General features: G+C 42.1%; 1 protein-coding gene across 1 annotated transcript in view; it reads right to left on the bottom strand.

Moving 5' to 3' along the window:
- Nucleotides 1–16,609, bottom strand: part of plxnc1 (plexin C1) — a 29,395-nt gene extending 12,786 nt beyond the window's left edge. Inside the window, exons 1-19 of the mRNA XM_083999431.1 lie at nt 15,558–16,609; nt 15,107–15,229; nt 13,502–13,636; nt 13,322–13,419; nt 13,104–13,209; nt 12,855–13,017; nt 12,605–12,707; nt 12,325–12,400; nt 11,050–11,180; nt 9,326–9,505; nt 6,889–6,997; nt 6,342–6,521; nt 5,553–5,723; nt 3,642–3,738; nt 3,209–3,310; nt 1,960–2,063; nt 1,835–1,876; nt 1,614–1,738; nt 213–411 (exon numbers count right to left, since the gene is read on the bottom strand). Coding sequence (XP_083855557.1) covers nt 213–411; nt 1,614–1,738; nt 1,835–1,876; nt 1,960–2,063; nt 3,209–3,310; nt 3,642–3,738; nt 5,553–5,723; nt 6,342–6,521; nt 6,889–6,997; nt 9,326–9,505; nt 11,050–11,180; nt 12,325–12,400; nt 12,605–12,707; nt 12,855–13,017; nt 13,104–13,209; nt 13,322–13,419; nt 13,502–13,636; nt 15,107–15,229; nt 15,558–16,544 — 3,231 coding nt within the window. The 5' untranslated portion in view covers nt 16,545–16,609. The remainder of the gene's footprint in view (nt 1–212; nt 412–1,613; nt 1,739–1,834; nt 1,877–1,959; nt 2,064–3,208; nt 3,311–3,641; nt 3,739–5,552; nt 5,724–6,341; nt 6,522–6,888; nt 6,998–9,325; nt 9,506–11,049; nt 11,181–12,324; nt 12,401–12,604; nt 12,708–12,854; nt 13,018–13,103; nt 13,210–13,321; nt 13,420–13,501; nt 13,637–15,106; nt 15,230–15,557) is intronic.
- Nucleotides 16,610–18,838: the final 2,229 nt, after the last annotated feature.

The raw sequence follows: 18,838 nt of genomic DNA, 5'->3' as shown, positions 1-18,838 counted from the left end.
TACAGACATTCAAAATCATCTCATCTGATGGAAACAAAAGGAAATACAATTTTACCTCACAATGCTGCTAAAAGAAAAGGCTTCATGAGAGGATACTTCATCTGGGGACTGCGGATGTCTCCACCAAATGGATGACCATTAACTGAGTAAATACACAGTAGTTATGTGGTGATGGTGAAACAAATGAGGAGAGAAAGAGAGCAGTGACAGACCCGAAGGTAGCCGTACAGACATATGGACATCCAGTTGGTCAGCAGCTTCTCCACCGTGGACTCGGTGCGTCGCAGCAACAGTTTAGGCTGAGCGTTGCTGCTCTGCTGCATCAGAGCCTTCAGCAGAGTCTCCATCACCTCCGTCAGGTAGAACAGGTTCCCATGGAGCGCTACTGTTAGCACAGAGGCTAACGAACACCTGAAACACAGCAGAGTACAGTTAAAGAGTGAGTAATACCTGCCCATGATGCTCCAGGCTTCATGCTGCTGCTCACTGATGAGTCTAATGTTAGTCAGACTGTTTCTCAGAAATGACGTTAAAAAACAAATCGGATGCCTCTTTATATTGTTTTGCTTTTCATGGAAAAATGTCTTTGCTGAATTCTAACTATTCTAACTAAAGATACATTTCCTGCTGAGGCAGACAGAGCTCTGCTGTGGTTCCTCAGTTAACAATAAAGACCACTGAACTATGTGCCTAACCACCAACCCACATTTCAAGCCAGGTGTGAATGATCAGAAAGATAGGGCCTTGCTTCTCAGGATTTCTACTTTGATAAGACTCTTGTCTTGGGTGTATCCAGTATTGTACACCAAATCAAATAAATCAAATAAACTTTTATTTGTCCCGGGAGGGAAATTTGTCATGGGCATAGTACAGCTGCTTTGTACTTGCAAAAAACATACATACACCATACATACATTACAGTAGTAACCTAAATGCCCCATTCTTAAATCCTCCCAGGAAGGGGGTTTCAGTCCTATCAGTATAATGTTGAATTCACTTGCCCATCCTTCTACCTGGGACACATGGACTAAAATAAAATCTTTATGGAAGTGAGTAAAAAGGCTATAACAAGACGGTGGCTCAGTACAGAACCTCCCCCACTATTACCCAATGGGATGTCATAATTAAAATTTCCAGCTATGGAACAAATTACTTTCAGTCTCAAGTTTTAACATGAGTATTTGAGTTATTTCAACAAACTACACATTTATTTCCCCATACTGTTATCCTTTTTTGTGCTTTTCCATTGCATTAACACTGTCTATATTCTGTCTGTACGAAATTTGAAGATTTTTTTAAACAAACATGTGACAGTCAGACTGGTCCCAGGTCAGAATCTTGTTTTGCACATACAGAGTAATCATGACAGAAAGTTCCTCAGGTCCAAAAAGGTTTAGATTTAGCTGGCACTGGCAGCCAAAAAAGGCAACAGGATAGATGTGAAAAAGAAACAAATTAGGCGCATAAAAGATAAAGAGAGAAACTCAAACTTGGAACGGGGAAGTGAAACTGTCGTACTGATAGCCAGAGAGAAAGCAGACAGAGAGAGGAAAAGAGAGCAGTGTACAGGTTTGGAGTCAGTAACCGAATAAAAAACATAAATATGAACAGACTTGTCTTTGATGGTGAAGCTCTTCTGCTCCTCCAGTGTGTGAACCATGGTGGTGAGGAAGAGCTGATTTTGAATCAGCCTGGACAAGCTCTGGCAACCCTCATCAAGCTGAACCTTCACTGCGTCCTGATCCCAGATCAGACAACGACACAGACGTCACTGACTGTTTGACTGTTTATTTGTTGCATTAAGACTTGAAGCAGAGCTGGTGTCACACCTCACCTGACAGATGTCTCTGATACAGGACGTCATCAAAGAGTCACTCTGGGGAATATGAACAGAACAGAGGATGTGAATCTCAAGATGGTGTTTACAGCATCAGTTTATCGAACACCATCGTTCCGTACCTCAGGAAAAAAGATCCTGGAGGCAAAGTGCTTGTAGTCCAGGAAAGGAATCGCTCCGACGTTTTCCATCAGCTCAGCTTTCTCCGTCTGCAGATCCACGAAACCTGCAACACAGAGTTCAGTCAGGAAACTTTCTCAACTACAGACCATGACTGCAGAAAATACAAAGGTAAAGCAGGCTCAAAGATTATTTAGATGTGTGAGTTCATAGCACATTTGTCCTTTATTTTTGTAGAATTATATAGAGGGAGCAGGAGGTAGCATCAAGCCTCCCTAACACATTTCTTTACACAAAGCATGTGACCACTTTGGAGAAAGGAACAAACTCTGTCTGTATGTGTATAAGTGGGAAGTTAGATGTAAAACTAGCTTCATCACATCCATCATGCACCCACAATGACACCATCAAAGTTAGGTGTGGTAACACTTGCTTGTGTCTCTCGTTTTACATTTCCTTTGTTCAAATAAAAAGAGTGGACACACTAAACTTTGACCTGATGAGAACATTGGGTGGAAAGTTAAAGATTTCGAAAGAGTTACTACATGTTACTCTCTTCTACAGGAAGTTACTCAGGTCCAAAAAGACTCTAAAAGTGCCAGCTGTTGTAGTGCAACAGAGAAGCTGAATGTAAGTAACAGGAAGGAAATTCTAAACAAAACCCTCTGAAACTGATAATTATAGATAGGAAAAATAATGAGAGAAAGGAGGAAGATGAAACACTCAATGTGAATTAAAATAGGCATGCAGTCTACAGCATATCAGAATAAAGATAATCATAATGAGGGAAACCTGAATGCACCACATTTATACAGTGGTTGACCATAATGGGCAATATAGGGGAAGTAGTGCATCAGATGGATACATCCTCAGAGATAAAATGCATGGTTTAAGTAATGAGATGACTCATGGAACAATTTCAATGGTGCGCTGGCAGCAAGCGGCAGCATGTCCTGCCTGCCACCTACCTACCATTAAACCATGTTGCTAAAAACTATTCAAGAACTAGATCAGGGATTAGAGTGCCTACATTTAGGTTCAGAGACCAAAATAACCCCCAAATATCTCAGCTGAGGTGTACCAAAATGAGATTATGCTGCAGGATGAAAGTTATCCAAAATTGACCCTGGTTGAACTGTCCAGGATTGGACGTCATTGTAAAAGTTTTCAGGAGATAAAAGCTCAATATTTGAAATATAAAATAAACACATTAGACTGTGTCTAGATACATTTTGAGAATGTTTGGCTGACCTTGTCTGATGTCATTCCTGATGTCCATCTCCAGGTCTTCCATCATCCTGTTCATCTCAGCAGTGAGCTTCTGCTGTTTGCGTCGGTAGAGAATCACCAACACTGTCAAGACAAAACCAGGCCGTCAAACAGAGAGTGTCTTTTAACGTATTAACAGATGTAGCATTTAGTTATTGTTGTTCTGACTTTGCGTTTGCTTTTGGGCTTCTGTAGCTGCCTGTGTGCTAAGCAGAAGTTAACCCAAATGTAATGTAATGCCGGCCTCATCATGTGTCTCTACACACAATATATACCATGCAAGTATATTACAACACCAAGAACTCCTGCTGCACTGAACTTAGTGATGCCCCTGACTGTAATATATTGAAAGGTCTAAGGTTTGCCCTATGTCTCCTTGAGGGTGGTGAAATGGGTTAAATCATTGTGTACTTACCGATGATGATGATGGGAATCAGCAGGAGGACAAGCAACATCAAAAGGGTCATTGGAGATTTTAGGTGCAGTTTTTCCCTCCTCTCCCCATAATTAATCTGTGAGAAAAAAAAATAACCACATTGTGTTTGAAGTGAGGTGTACACAAATACATGTTTAAGATTAGCAGTTGTCGCATAGAACAAACGTACTGCATTTTCGTATTTAGTGTCAGCTCAGCTGTGATCACCAAGCAAAGACAAAGTGGCATGATAGGCAGACATCTGTCTGTGTATCAGATCACAGAATGAAAATGTCACAGAAATTAAATGACTGTCAGTCAATAGTGACTTTTTCCAGCAGGTTGCACTGGTAGTCGGCTCCATGTAGGTATGCAGACGTGCTTAGTCATCAAACGGGAAATTGGGGGAAGATTAAAGCCTCTTTCTCTTTCATTTCATTCAGCTGTCAGTCTCAAAGATGACAGATAACAATCAATCATAAATATATAAACAAAAGGCAGAAGTGCAGCAGAAAACTGTAACATGACACCATCTCTTCCAATTTCTAAAATTATTTCATCGATTAGTGATACATATGGACGTACTCACTCTACACAGAAACAACAGTACATCTCTAGCTCAAACAGTCACAAAGATATTCATTTGTGCACTCAGTTAAGCTGAAGGTTGTATCTGCCTCTGAGCCCTTAAGGGGATAAAGTTGTTTAAATTAGTTTTAATTTTCTAGGGGGCACTGTGGATATTTGTGCCTCAATACCCAGATTGGTTTCTTCAGGTCAATACTCTTGTCAGTGTCACACATACTAAACATGGGGAAGTTGGGTGTGGGTTTGACTTTTAAAAATATGCCACGCTGCTTCAATCCATGGGTCAGAGAGGCAGACACTCAATCTACATTTTAGTCCAGGCTTAAAACCTTCCTCTATGACAGAGCTTTTAGTTAGGGCTGGTTCAGGTAGCTATGAACCATTTAGCTACGCTGCTATAGGCTTAGACTGCTGGGGGACACATCTGGTTACATGGAGCCCTCTCCTCTCCTCTCCTCTCCTCTCCTCTCCTCTCCTCTCCTCTCCTCTCCTCTCCTCTCCTCTCCTCTCCTCTCCTCTCCTCTCCTCTCCTCATACACATTATCATTATCTGCTGCACCTTTTAGTTTGGCCTTGGTGTCTAACACTTTTGTGTTTCCACAGATCTCTCCAGAGCTCTATCCCTCTGCACCAACCACCGCCTCCTCTCCCTTGCTGTTAAACTGGTCTGCACTCCCTTCCCATGAACCAGTCTGCCATTCAGTACTCCCATTACAGTAAGCTGGCCTGCCCTCCCTGCCTTTCCTCCCACCAGAAGCTGCCTTCATCAGCTCTTGCTTACTGACCAATTCCATGTCCATGTTTTTTCCATATTCCATGTTGTAAACTGTTTTCTTGTCTGTATAGCTGCCACGCCCGTTGACGAAAAGACATCATCAAGGTCCTAATCACCAAGGTCTTACATTAAAATGAAATTCAACAAATATGAAGTCAATCAGATGAAACCCTGAAACAAGTTCCTTCAAGTATGAGGTGTGAAAATTGCCACAAATGGCTAATGCAAATCAAAATGTCTGGCTTCCTGTTGAGTTTAGGACAAGGCTTCACGAGGCTGTTAAACACATCTTGATGTGTTCTCTCAGCCACCAACTTCCATGCATGTAGGTGAAACACACATCAGCAGCTAAATTTTTGAAAAGTTTGAGGGAGTGCTTTCAGTACATTTCACCAATTTTTATGGTGAGGTCTTCAAAAATGTGATTCCTTTAGACTGAAAATAAAAACACATTAGAAATACAGTAGGGATCCCTTGAGTGCGTTCAGGCCCTAAAAGCTTCTATAGTCCCATCATCTAGATTGTTGTATTGTGACTGAAAGATTTACCTCTATCTCCTGGAATTTAGTGACAGGTGTGCTCTTGATGTCACAGGTGAAAAATTCAGACATGTTTTTGGTTTCTTTGATGATTTCCATGATGCAGGGGTGCTGTTTCCCTCCATGGATACCGAACACTGTCAACTCTGCTGTGGTCATCTCCAGTCTGTCTGCCTTCTTCTGCAATGAAAACACAAACAAACACTTAGAAAACACTTAGCCTACCTTTCTCCCTTACAGTACAGGTTAAATGAATGAATGAATGAATCAATTAATCAATCAATCAATCAATCAATCAATCAATCAATCAATCAATCAATCAATCAATCAATCAATCAATCAATGAACAAACAAGAGAGAGACAAATGTCAGGCCGCACCGGATTCACCCCACTATCAAAAACTGAAAAGCAATAGAACAGACAACCAGTGGCATGTGGGCTATAAACAGTGAGCAACATCTAAGTTCTCTCATGTATAATGAATAAAGAATGAAAATGCAGCCTAATAAATCTTCTTTTTGATATTGGCTGTGTTGGTCTGGGACTAGAATGCTGGTGGTTCTACAGATAGAGGGAAGACAAGATGCCCAAGACCTCAGCTGTGTGTGAACACTTTATATTGAGCAACGACAATGTGCAATTTGAAAGTAGATTTATGTTTGAGAGTGTAAATGAAGAAATGTCTGAGACCCTCCACACTCTCCAAGTTGGAAATGTTGTGTTTTTTGTTTTGAAGATGTGAAATGTAAAGAACATGTAAATATTTAACTTGCGTGTGTGATGACAGCATTCATTACCTCTATAATGATGCGCACGATGTCTCCTTTCCTAGTGGATGTGTAGCTGGTGAACTTGGGGTCTGGATAGTAGGTGATGCTTGTGGAGCAGGGCACCGTTTCATTGGCTACTTTAAAAGACACCACACTGTTCAGAGGGTTCTGAGTGCGTCCGGCTGCAGGTGAGTCATAGGTGAGAGTCTGCAGAAAATTAAACAAACATTATGTGTCAAAATGATCCATGTCAGAAGTTTAGAGACACTTATGATGAAGTCATTGCAACGTTTACTAGGATTAAATGTCTTTTAAATGTAAAATGTATATGTACCCGGGTGTACCCATGGAACTACACTGTTGTAATGAGACACAGCTCAGTGTTTGTATATGAGACACTGGTTGATGTAAAACATCAGAATACTAATGGATATATGATGATGATGATGATGATGATGCCACAGGACATGATTATAATATGCACATTGTGATACAATGTGACACTGTAGTGTAATGTAGAATGATCTAAATCACATGACATAATGGACCAAAGATGTTTGATCACCAGACTCACCTCATAGCTGCTGTTTCCAGGAAGTTTGATCTCCTGAGGGGCGTGGCTGTGGGTCACCCCCTCCACAAAGTCCAGGTGAGAGCCAGTGAGTGTGATCTTCCTCTTCCCACTGCAGAATACACAGCAACAGCCAATCAGAGGTGCACATTTAATACAAAATCTCTACGTTTGTTGGGGATGTAGTGGTAAACACTAATTAAAAGTCATTTTACAGAAATATTTAATAGACATCAACTTCTGTTGGTATAAAACTAGCAAAACCCTCTCTGTTATAATGCTTCTTTACCAATGGCTATTGGAGCAATTGTGTTTTTCATGTATGTTGGTGGTAGTTGGTGAGGTGCGAACAAAAAGGCAGAAGTGTCATTTTTGCTTGCTTCAGTCGAAAGGGGAAGTGGTGAAAGACACAGCTTTTAGGAAGTTGTGCTTTCCCCATCATTTGTCCCTCAACCCATAACTGTTACTTAGTGACACTGACCTGTGACCAAGAATACATCTAAGAGATATATACTTGACTGCTCAAATTTCCACTGCCTGTTCTGTCTGTGCTGCAATATCTGATCAAATCAATCAATCTGATATGATAACTTTGGGGCAATCAATCTTTCTTTATAAAGACAATGCTGCCACATGCTGAAAGTATGAATCAGGTAATGTGATCTAGCCATGTGATATAATAAGTTCATACACCATACTGATCTGCCAGATGGTGGTCGCATCTCTCTGTCCTTCTGTTAATACTCTATCAACATACTTTAGTGCTGTTGACTCTGACTTCACTGGCAACTGCAGGGAACAGCAAATCTGAATGAAATCAGAATTTGCACTGTGACAGTTATTCAGTATCATGCATCATCTTTGTGTGTTTATTATTATTAGTAGTAGTATTGTAGTTGTAGTAGTTGTTGTCATTAATGTAGTTGTAGCAGTGATAGTAGTTGTTGTAATAGTTGTAGTTGTAGTAGCTGTAGTATTAATTGTTGTCGTAGTTATTGCAGTTGTTCTCGTTGTAGTTGTCGTAGCAGTAGCAGTTTTAGTAGTAGTGGTACTAGTAGTTCTAGTTAGGGCCACGGGGCAAGTGCACTGGGCACTGGCTCCTACAGCTATGAAATAGCTGCAGGGACGTAGATCGCGAAAAACTGCGCAAAATTTTGCATTGAAGTCAATGGGACGGGCGAAAAAAAAAGAGCGAAAAAGAACAATCATTGGAGTTTTACAAACGTCTACTGCTCAGGCATACTTTCACCTAGAGACTTAATTTGAACTTTAAACAGTAGACAAAAGTCTTGTGTATTGCCGCATTATTCCACGTTTTGATCGCTCGTTTTTGATCAATCCCTGATCAATGACCATGATCATTTTTGGAGAAATTATGAGATTATAATGGGTGTGTATTGCACGGAATGTTCGTGTCAGAGTGGGTGACATCATCGGTTAGAGTGGGAGAGAACCCAGAAAAATTCCAGAATTTTTCTCTTTCCACACTCGGCCCGGCAACAATTTACACTCTACACACGTGATTTTTTCCAAATTTGTAGACAATCTTGTTATCTCTCTCACCATGTGCTCAAAATATCAGAGAGACTTACAGAATTTGAATTGTCAGCCTCTAAGTGCGGCCACGTCTGTCTCTGCTCCTCATTGACTCCAATACAAAGATTTTCTTTGTATTGGAGAAGCAGAAGCAGAACGGACCCCTGTTTTAAAATTGCCAGTGTCTCCAAAATATTTACTGTATAAACACCAAATCGTACCAAATTTTTCAGGAAGTCCTTACAGCAATGTTGATCTGTGTTTTTTTCTGATAGGAGTTACCGTTTTGTCACAGTAAGCCTAAATGCGAGACTAGTGCAGAGGCAGGAAATCCCTCTTTTTCTTGACGTTTCTGTCTGTCTCAGCCTGGGGGGCCTCTATCGTCATTGGCAACCACCTCAAGTTGCCGTGGTAACCTCTGAGCCTCAGGCCAGAGCTCGTTCACTTTATAAACAATCCACCTGGAGCTCATTAACATGTTTATAAACAATCCATGGAGCCACACACACCAACACATACAGGTAGCTTCATGTGATTACAGTTGCACACTCCTCTCTCACACACACAAACACGCACAGATAACTTCATGTGAGATACACACACACACACAGACACACACAAACACCAGCACACAGGTGACTTAATGTGGTTACAGCTCCTCCATATCAGTGCTCAGTGAAAGATGATCATGTGTCTGTCTGATCAGCTCTGTCTTGACCTTAAGATCGTGGGTTTGATTCCCATGTTGACAGAGATGGTATGCCCGGCAGTAGCCCCCCCCCCCCCCCCCCCCCCGTGGTCCTATCAAAATTTCCCAGAGGAAATTTTCTAGTTGTATTTGTAGTTGTTTTTTCATACATTCAATCTCAGCATTTTGTCAAAAGTAGCCACAAATCAAACGTACCTGACCCAAGAGCTGGTGGGTGTGCTGCTGGTGCACAATGGCGCTGACTGGTACGTGATGTTTTTGTTGCCATGACAACTGCCGTCTGGGAGGACAGCACATATTTCGGCCGAGCCTTTAGTGTCTGTACTAAGGATGTGGAAGGTCAGACTCACACCTGTGTTGTTCCAGACAGGAGATCTGAGCGAAGCACACACAGGAAGCTCATGAATGTTTAACATCATCACAACAATATTAAAGCAGAAACACTGAAGCAGGAAAGTCCTCCTTCTAAACCGACTAATATGGTGATTCTACTGGAGACTGGGGATGATTGCAACTAGCTGTGTACGTTTTGACACTCTAACCACCACCATCGACACACTCAACACCCTGCTAGTGGTGCAACGGATCATTGTTGATTCGTGGTCGGTTTGGATCCCTCTCCACAGATCATCACGCAAGTGGTCTGCAGATTGGTTGATGAAAAAAAAAAGTTGTGCGTGTCGTGTAATGTGACAAAACTTAGGCGCACGCACATCTCAATATTATCATTAGATAAATAATAGTACTGCAGTCTTCAGAATACTGATCATTTGATACAGAGGAAGAGGTACCAATGAAAGATTCTATATTTACAGTATTTAATTATTTTCTTATATGTTGACATTTTTCAGTTGCAACATCTGATTTCCTCCATTCAGATAGTCCACCTGAATTGGGCTTTGGGATGAAATTTCACCTAAAATGCACTATAACCTTAACAGGTGAACTTAATTTGACTGTCTCTAAACTTTGAATGCATATGTCCTGTTCAAAGTTTCAGTACTTAACATAACATACTGTTCTCTAACAAGGTGATTAACCACAAACATTACAAACAGTCCTCTTCATCATGCTGAACTATATATTTTACTACTATATATTTCATATAACAAATGTTTCAAGTGAGAAGAAAGTGTGTAGGAGTTTCTCTACTTGTCTATATATTCTACCTGAAAGTCGAATATCCCTAACTTTTTGTGAGTAGTGTATCTAAGTTAATGTGGTCATTGTGTAGCTAAGAAAACTGCAACAAGTGATGCACCCCTCCCCAGTCTCACTCTATTGCATAATATCAAGGCCGTAAACAGATTGATTGATTGATTGATTGATTGATTGATTGATTGATTGATTGATTGATTGATTGATTGATTGATTGATTTAACTTTAATATCCCCAAGGGGGCAATTCAGTGTACAACAGCAGAGGAGGTGTTTAACATAGAAAACAGCAAAAAACAAACTCTTAAACACATAATTCAACAGTTACTCTGGGGAATTAGCAACAATTCCTAAATCCCTGAAGCAGGAGCTCACTAAGCTTTAATTTTTACTTTCCAGTTTATAATCAGTTTAACAAATTCTGATCATGCAATGATGCTGAGAAGCAAAATGTGTGTGTGCGGTTTTCATTTTAAAGGGAAACACCACATTATTCCTGAAGCTGATGAATCAGCAGCTGCTCCACTGATAATGAACATTTTCAGCCTACATCTAGATAAACTGTATCATGTAGCTTCTACTGTATAGCATGGATGAACCAGATGGGAGCCTCATTTCCTGGCTTCAGGAAAGACACACAATCATATGTATTGACTGGACAATGACTGTGATGTCAGTACTGGCAGCGTTTCCTTATAACACTGCTGTGTTTCTGATGTCTAACACATAATGTCAGTGCTAACAGGCTGTAAAGGGACTCACTCTCGTGGAGAACAGGATTCAGTCAGGATCCTCACTCTGGTCACATGACTGAGGTTACGACCTGTCAGCACTGCGTGGTTCTTGCCATGGAAGGACACGACACTGGGAGTGATGGAGAGGATCTCTGGCTTCTGACAGTCACACACACAACAATAATCATTTTAATATATATCACCCTCTACTGAATGTAAAGAAGGTGTCAGAGGAAGAGTGTGCGGGAGCTGAGCTTCACACTCACAGAAATGTTCATCACCAATGTCCCAGACTGACAAACACTGACCTGCAGGAGGAAGGAGGGGAGAGGTTTCACTGTTAAAGTATTATTAGTATTCCAGTTTCAGTCAGTGTAGCTCAGCCCTGAAGAACAGTAGACAACACCTAGCCTGAGGTTTATACCTGCACAGCATAATGCTGTTTTATGTGCATGTAGTACACATGTGCAGAAACAGAACAGGGGACATTTTGGTCAAACCAATGCTTGACTGAACAGATGAAGCCAGTGAAAGACACTAAGGCTGCAGCTCTGAGCACAACTGGAGTCAAGTGAAGTGTGCTAACTTTAGATTCAGCTTGAAAGGCATGTTCCTGTAGGAACCAAACCCAGGTCTGTGTGTTAATGTGTCTGGAGCTGGATGATAAAACCAGAAGACCATTAAAATGATCAGCTCAGATGGCAATGATTTCTTACATGCATTAATAAAAATTATATTAATAAGAAGAAATGTGTTCCATGTTCAAGTGTTGAATTTCAAAAAGATCCAACAACTCATGCAAATGTGAAAAAAGAACATTAGAAAGACTTCTTGAATGAATTCTGCAGGGCAGTGTAATGACGGACTGGACCTGAGAAATACTGGACTTCATCTTCACCTCTCAGGATATTTAGAGATATTAGTTTGTGTATTGATTGAGGCATGGTGTCTAACCTCTGAGATAAACAGTGTTTCCACTTCATTCATTCAGTATCTGCACACTGCTGCTGCTAGATTATGAGCACAACAATTTCCCACATATAACACTAATCAGTAATGATTTAACTCATGCAGTGTGTGAACACAACAACATTATCTTGGAATTGTTAAGAGACAAATGCACAAAATCCTCCTGGACCCTCCTCATTCATCACCATTAGAGCAGTGCTCATAGGTTACAGTTCAGCCACCGCATGCACATAAACAAGATACTGTTGTAGTTTGTATGTGTAACTTCATAAATTTAACAAATGTGTGGAAAATATAAAAGTCAGTGTAACATTGAAGAAAAAGGCATAATTACATTCCTCTCTCCTTGATTGGCCCAGGTGCAGCGGTTATTGCTCCAGCCACATCCAGCGCTGATACACTGCTGACACCTGAGGAGAAAACAAACACACCAGCATGAAGATACTGGTGTCATTAAAACACTAGAAATATGGAGCACAATGAACTGACTGAACACAAATATGACCACATAGACGTATGTTTGATGGCCGTGAACAGAGAGGTTTTAGTTGTTGTTATTAGATCATTAATCCACAGTAAGTGTGGTCATGAGGTCAAAGTGGTGGTGGACTCACAGGACAGAGGTCGGTGGTCCGCTGATCTCAGAGCAGTTGGTCAGCGTCAGTTGTTCCAATAACTCCCCTGACCCAAGTCTAATTCTTACATGGACTTTTAGACCTGACGTACAAACAATGAGAATTTCAATTGGAGTCAAATAGTTCTGTGTCATCATTTTCAGTGACAGTACCTGTGTTTACTCCACACAGAGACAGGAGTGAGTTTAATATTGTTGAATCTGCTGATCATTTATTACATAATACTGACCTTCAGTGGGAAGTATGCTCTCAGACAGTACACAGGTGCACTCTGGGAATGCTGGACGAGAGCTTGTCAGGGTACAAAGACGACTGGACGCAGGGAAATCACAGGCAAATTTGGACAGAACCTCCTGGCCTGCAGTCAGGTGTGTCTGGACGTTCAGTGTGAGCTGAGGAAGGTCAAGTTGTGAGTCTTTAAATCACAAATAACTGACACACAACTGATTAGAGACACAACCTTGCTCTACCTCTTTACCTGGCCAGTTGGGGCCTGTGAGACACTATGAGAAATCATTTTCTGTTGGTGATCACCAGGAATGGATACCCAGTCTGAACCTCCACAGTCCTCTTCAAATGTGCAACTAGGAAGAAATATAGTAGATCAAGGTCAATGCTGTCACCAGAAGAGGTGTTCAACTTGTTTCAATGTGATTACAGATGTTCTAAGACATCAGATGCAGGTGAGTCTCTGACCTTGTATCCTTACACCACACACAGTCTGGATCCTGTGCAGACCAACAATCCTCTAGATTTGTGTGTGTGTTACACTTTGCCACAGGCACACGCACCATCTAGAACAAAACACTGACACTCAGCAACAGTATGGTATGGCTTCCATAAGGCAGAGTCTCCATCCTTCACTGTGTTACTCACCTGGTTCTGAAACGGCACATACACATGCTTACGATCCACTGGATCCAGCAGTATTTTGGGAAACAGTGGGCGGTCCCGGTTGGCCCTATAGAGCACCGTGGGACAGGTGGTGCGATAGTCCTTATCCACAGCAAGCTGACAAACACAACAAAGCTGAGGTCACGTTTCTGATTAACTGAGCTGCTGCTGGTAATGATGTCTGGGAGGTTGGCTCGACAGTTATCCGTCCCAGGAATCCCAAGAAGGTGAAGCATGTCCAATACTCTATGCTGAAACCTGTACCAAACCTTTACCTACACCTACATTGCCCCTTAAGAGCTGACACACACACACACACACACACACACACACACACACACACACACACACACACACTGAGGTGTTCAGGCCTTTCTGTGATGGACCGGCTGACCAAGTTCCTCGGGTGAACCCTGTTAATTCTAATGACCATCAACTGACTTCCTCCCTGTGAGGATTGACCTTCAAGACCACCTAAAAACCCACTGGTGTTGCAGGGTGTAGGTTCTAAACAAATAACTTATTTTAGGCCATCAGCCATCAGGGTGAGTGTGAGTAGTAATTATAATATTGTATGATAATCATATCATATATTTGTAATATAATATTGCTTAATAAAACGATCAATCCCTATGCTTTCCCCCCATAGTTGAGCAGGTCATATGGGCTTTTCATACAGTAGGGCAGATCTGTATAGTTAATGTAATGAAAACTGTTTTTGTTGAAGGTGTGTTGAAAACTTCATGCTTGTGCTTGTGTTGCGTGTTTGTCAACCTGTGATTTCCACTGCGTTGCCTCACTTTACCATTTACTACTACACAGGATATGATGTATGCACACATATTTTCTGCTGCTCAGGGTAAATAGTTACACAAACTCATGATGATTAGTAAGCATCTCCTGACCACTCACCCATCTAAGGAATATATTTGGGGAAAAAAACAAGAAAATTGGGAGAAAAAAAACTGATGCTAAACAAAATTGGAATTTGATATGTCTAATACGTAAGCACTCATCCTATAACCAATAGCCTGTAGCTCATAACTGCTTAATTATAGGTCATCTACATCATAATAAAGGTAATGAGTGGACAGCCCTTACGTAGGCCTCAGCTGAAGAGCTGGAAGAAATAAACTTGCAAAGCTTTATAAACAATTGTGGAGGTGAACTCAGCATGAAAGAGCCTATTGTGTCTAGCTGAGGGTTACTGCAGTGTTCTCAGACTCCTGTTTAACTCTTCAGTCACGTGAGTGACCGTTTACAGCCAGTGCATGCACAATATTTCATTTTTATCTGAGAGAAGGAAAGAAGACAGAGGGTGTTGATGTTATGGAGAACAGGCAGACGTTGCTGACTGTGTGTGTAACCTCTACAGCTATGATAGCTGTAGAGGTCAGTGCCTAAAAATTATCTGTTATGAACAAAACATGGTTAAACACTCATTTTTGGGCTCTTTTAGTTCATAGATTCTACATAACAACATAAAGAGGTAGTCCTGGTGAAGGCAGTTCTGATACTGACATAGGTAGGTATAGGTTTTTGGTTCAACTTTTCTTTATCCAATACAGATGTGTAACTTCTACTCACCTTAATGAGCTGTCCATCTCCTGTTCCAATCAAGAAAACCATCCAGGTCTTCTTCCTCACTGCCAGCACAGAGGTCATGTGGTTCTTCCTGAACAGCACTGCCCTCGGCTTCAGGATCTTTGGCTGTCACACACAAACACTGATCAATTGGATCCAAAGAACTTCAGTGTTGTCCTAACTAACTTGTAGATCAAGTCCACTGACTGAAGCCATGCATCCCTTATAATTTACTTATAATATCATAACTTGTGCATTGATGATGAACTTCTATCTGGATTTTACTTGTGGAAATTAAAAAAAAAACTCTTAACAAATGGAGCTGTAATACAGCTTTGTCACACTGAAGTAGTGATGACCTGCTGATAATAAATCAGTACGAGTGTGCAGCTACAGTTGGTCTAACTGACAAGTGGATTACTGTAGTCTGAAGCTTCATGAGTTGACTTGTTACCTCGTTATCACCTGACTTGGTATAAAGGTCTGGATCTACACCGGCCGCTCCGTTGAGGTCAGGGCTGAGCTCAAACACAACCAGCTCGGTGTTGGTTTGTCCTGAGCTCACACTGAACACTCCGCTCCACAGCTCCGGTGATCCCGGCCCGTTCGGGATCACTGAGGAGGCCACAAGTCTGTTATGTCCTCCGTCCTCAGAGACGCTGCTGAGGACCGCGCCCCGCAGCGAATTGAGAGTCTCAATCTTGTCGGTTTTAACCTCGAACCAAAAGAGACGGACTCTGTTTCTTGTTGGGACGTTGGACAGCAGATATATAAATGAGCTGATCTGAAACCCGTCCACAAACTGCAGCTCTTGTCCACTGCTAAACTCCGGTGCGCTTTCACGTCCATTGTGAGAGAATATTCCTCCTTTCTGATTTTCATTTGTGTTCTGAAGGTTGATAATGTTGGTGTCAGAACTGCAGTCGTCCTTCTGCCCATCCTGCTTCTTCTGTATCGCGGTCTGGATGTAAAACTCCTTGTCCACAGTCACCAGGAACGAGACGGACCCGCTGCTGTCGCGCCCCTGTGGACCCACCTGGATGAACTCCCGATGCACAACCTTAGAGATATTCCTCAGGTCCAGAACTTCGCAGTACCCACAGCCATGGTCGATCATCCCGCAGCTGATCAGAGTGTCATTCGCAACAAACGGCAGCAAAACGTTGACTCTGAACGTTGTGTTCCCCTGCGCCGGGTCAGAGAGCCGGTGAAACTGCGCTTCATCCCCGCTCTTCAGGACTCCTCTGAGATTCACACTCTGGACCAGATTCAGGTCGTGGCTCAGCCGGTACAGCTTCTCCTCCGTCGCGATGTAAAGCGAGCTGTTGGCCACGGCGATGTGACGGATGTCTCCGTTAAAAGTAAAGTCTCCATCCTCCCCCCCGCGGCACCGACCCGGTTCTCCCCAGAGTAATAACAGCAGACCAGGCAGTAGGATCATTTTCTAGCAGCGATGGCAGCTTTAAAGTGGGGAAAGCTCACGCACTGACGGCGCGCATGGCTCAGTGTCAGCAGGCTGGTGCGTTAGAGCGCAGTAAAAAGAGAAGTGCATCAAGTGGGAGGGAGCAGCCATCGAAAGGAGAACGGTTTCTCCTCATGGTCCGGACCACTTGTTCCACTCAGACCAGTCTTCAACAAAGTCTGAAAGGTGTTAGTGAAACTCTGTCGCAAGTGAGACGATTTAAGTGTGTGATTAATAAATCCACTTTATAAGATGATATCCGTCTTCAGGACCCAGCACACACACACACACACACACACACACACACACACACACACACACACACACACACACACACACACACACACACACACACACGCAAGTCAACACTTTTTTCAGACTACAAGCAAGACGATATCAGTCAAACTATCAACTTGACAATCCAGTGACAGCATCAAGTGAACACCATGCAGCTCCATGGAAAATTAAGAGGACTTGGGTGACATCTAGCGTCAGCTTTGGGTCATGGAATTTTATTTGCTGACATGAACTGGATCGCACTGACTAAATAGCAAAATGTGCTCACAATGGCATCAATTAATAATATACATGGGACTGGTCTTAGGACCGCCAGCTCAAACCCAGGTCAGACTATAGGCTGTCAAAACACATTTTTTACTGTCCTCGGAGAGGAGGGGAGAGGAGATGAGACAGAGGATCTCCTGCAGCTCACAGCCCTGCAATGAGATGAGATCAAAAACACTGTAGAAGCAGCTTAAGTGCAGCCATTTATAGAGCTAAATAGCCTACTGAAAGATTCACTCATGCCTTCATTTAATTTTAAACCAACTGAATGGCTGTCATGCACATTAGTTTAGGCTCCTGTTCCATACATTTAACATTGGTCTGAAAAAGGTCTTCATCCTTACACAATACACATGAAGCCCTTAGGCAAGGACCAAGCTACATTGACCCTGAGACCCTGACCCGAAGATAAGAACCTGCTTACTGTAACTAATATTTATCAACTTCCTAGAACACTGAAATAATAAATTAATAATAATAAAATTTATTTATAAAGCTCTTTTACAGGTGCTCAAAGACGCTTACATTAAAATAACGACATAATTAAAATACAGAAACAATGCAGAACAACAACACAATTAAAATACAGAAACAATGCAGAATAACACAATTAAAATACAAATACAACGTGGAAGGTCAAAAGGAGATATGAAATGAGATAGGGGTAGAAAAACAACTACATTTAAGTCTAGGCTTCCTTTATGACAGAGCTTTTAGTTAGGGCTGGTTCAAGTAGCTCTGAACCATTTTATAGCTTCGCTACTATAGGTTTAGACTGCTGTACGGTGTACATTTTAGGACATCCTCAGGTGTCAGGCTTCAGCCTCAGACTTTAGATGAAAAGGCATAAGGTCTCAGGAAAACCTCTGTCAGGTGTCCACTAAACAGCCTCCGAAAAAAGACGTCAGACCAAAAGGCATCAGAAAAAAGGCGTCAGACCAAAAGGCATCAGAAAAAAGGCGTCAGAAAAAAAGGCGTCAGACCAAAAGGCATCAGAAAAAAGGCATCAGACCAAAAGGCATCAGAAAAAAGGCATCAGACCAAAAGGCATCAGAAAAAAGGCGTCAGACCAAAAGGCATCAGAAAAAAGGCGTCAGACCAAAAGGCATCAGAAAAAAGGCGTCAGAAAAAAGGCGTCAGACCAAAAGGCATCAGAAAAAAGGCGTCAGACCAAAAGGCGTCAGAAAAAAGGCGTCAGACCAAAAGGCGTCAGAAAAAAGGCGTCAGACCAAAAGGCGTCAGAAAAAAGGCGTCAGACCAAAAGGCGTCAGAGAAAAGGCGTCAGAAAAAAGGCGTCAGAGAAAAGGCGTCAGAAAAAAGGCGTCAGACCAAAAGGCGTCAGAAAAAAGGTGTCAGACCAAAAGGCATCATCTCTCTCGCGCTCTTTTTAGGTATATAAACACAAATAGACCACAAACGCAAACACAGGGCTATTGTATTTGTCAATCGCAGTATTTTATTTTGAAAATTGCTTTAATTTTGAAAATTAACTGGATTCTCTCGTGTTTCTGTGGGTAACTTCCTGCCCAGATTGATGCGATCGTTCGCGATTCACACACAAAATGGACCAAAACAATCGCTGCAGGGCGCGAGCCGGCTGCGGAGGTGCGTGCCGCGGTGCGTCTGGTGTGAACAACACAATCGGTTAACAAGGGCGCAGTAGGAAACAGGCCCATTCTGCGTCTATTCGTGGCACTTCTGCATCCGGT

Source organism: Trachurus trachurus (assembly GCF_905171665.1).
Source record: "Trachurus trachurus genome assembly, chromosome: 23".
NCBI lineage: Eukaryota > Metazoa > Chordata > Actinopteri > Carangiformes > Carangidae > Trachurus > Trachurus trachurus.
Note: the sequence above shows the minus strand (reverse complement) of the source record. Positions and strands in the feature narration are given on the sequence as shown.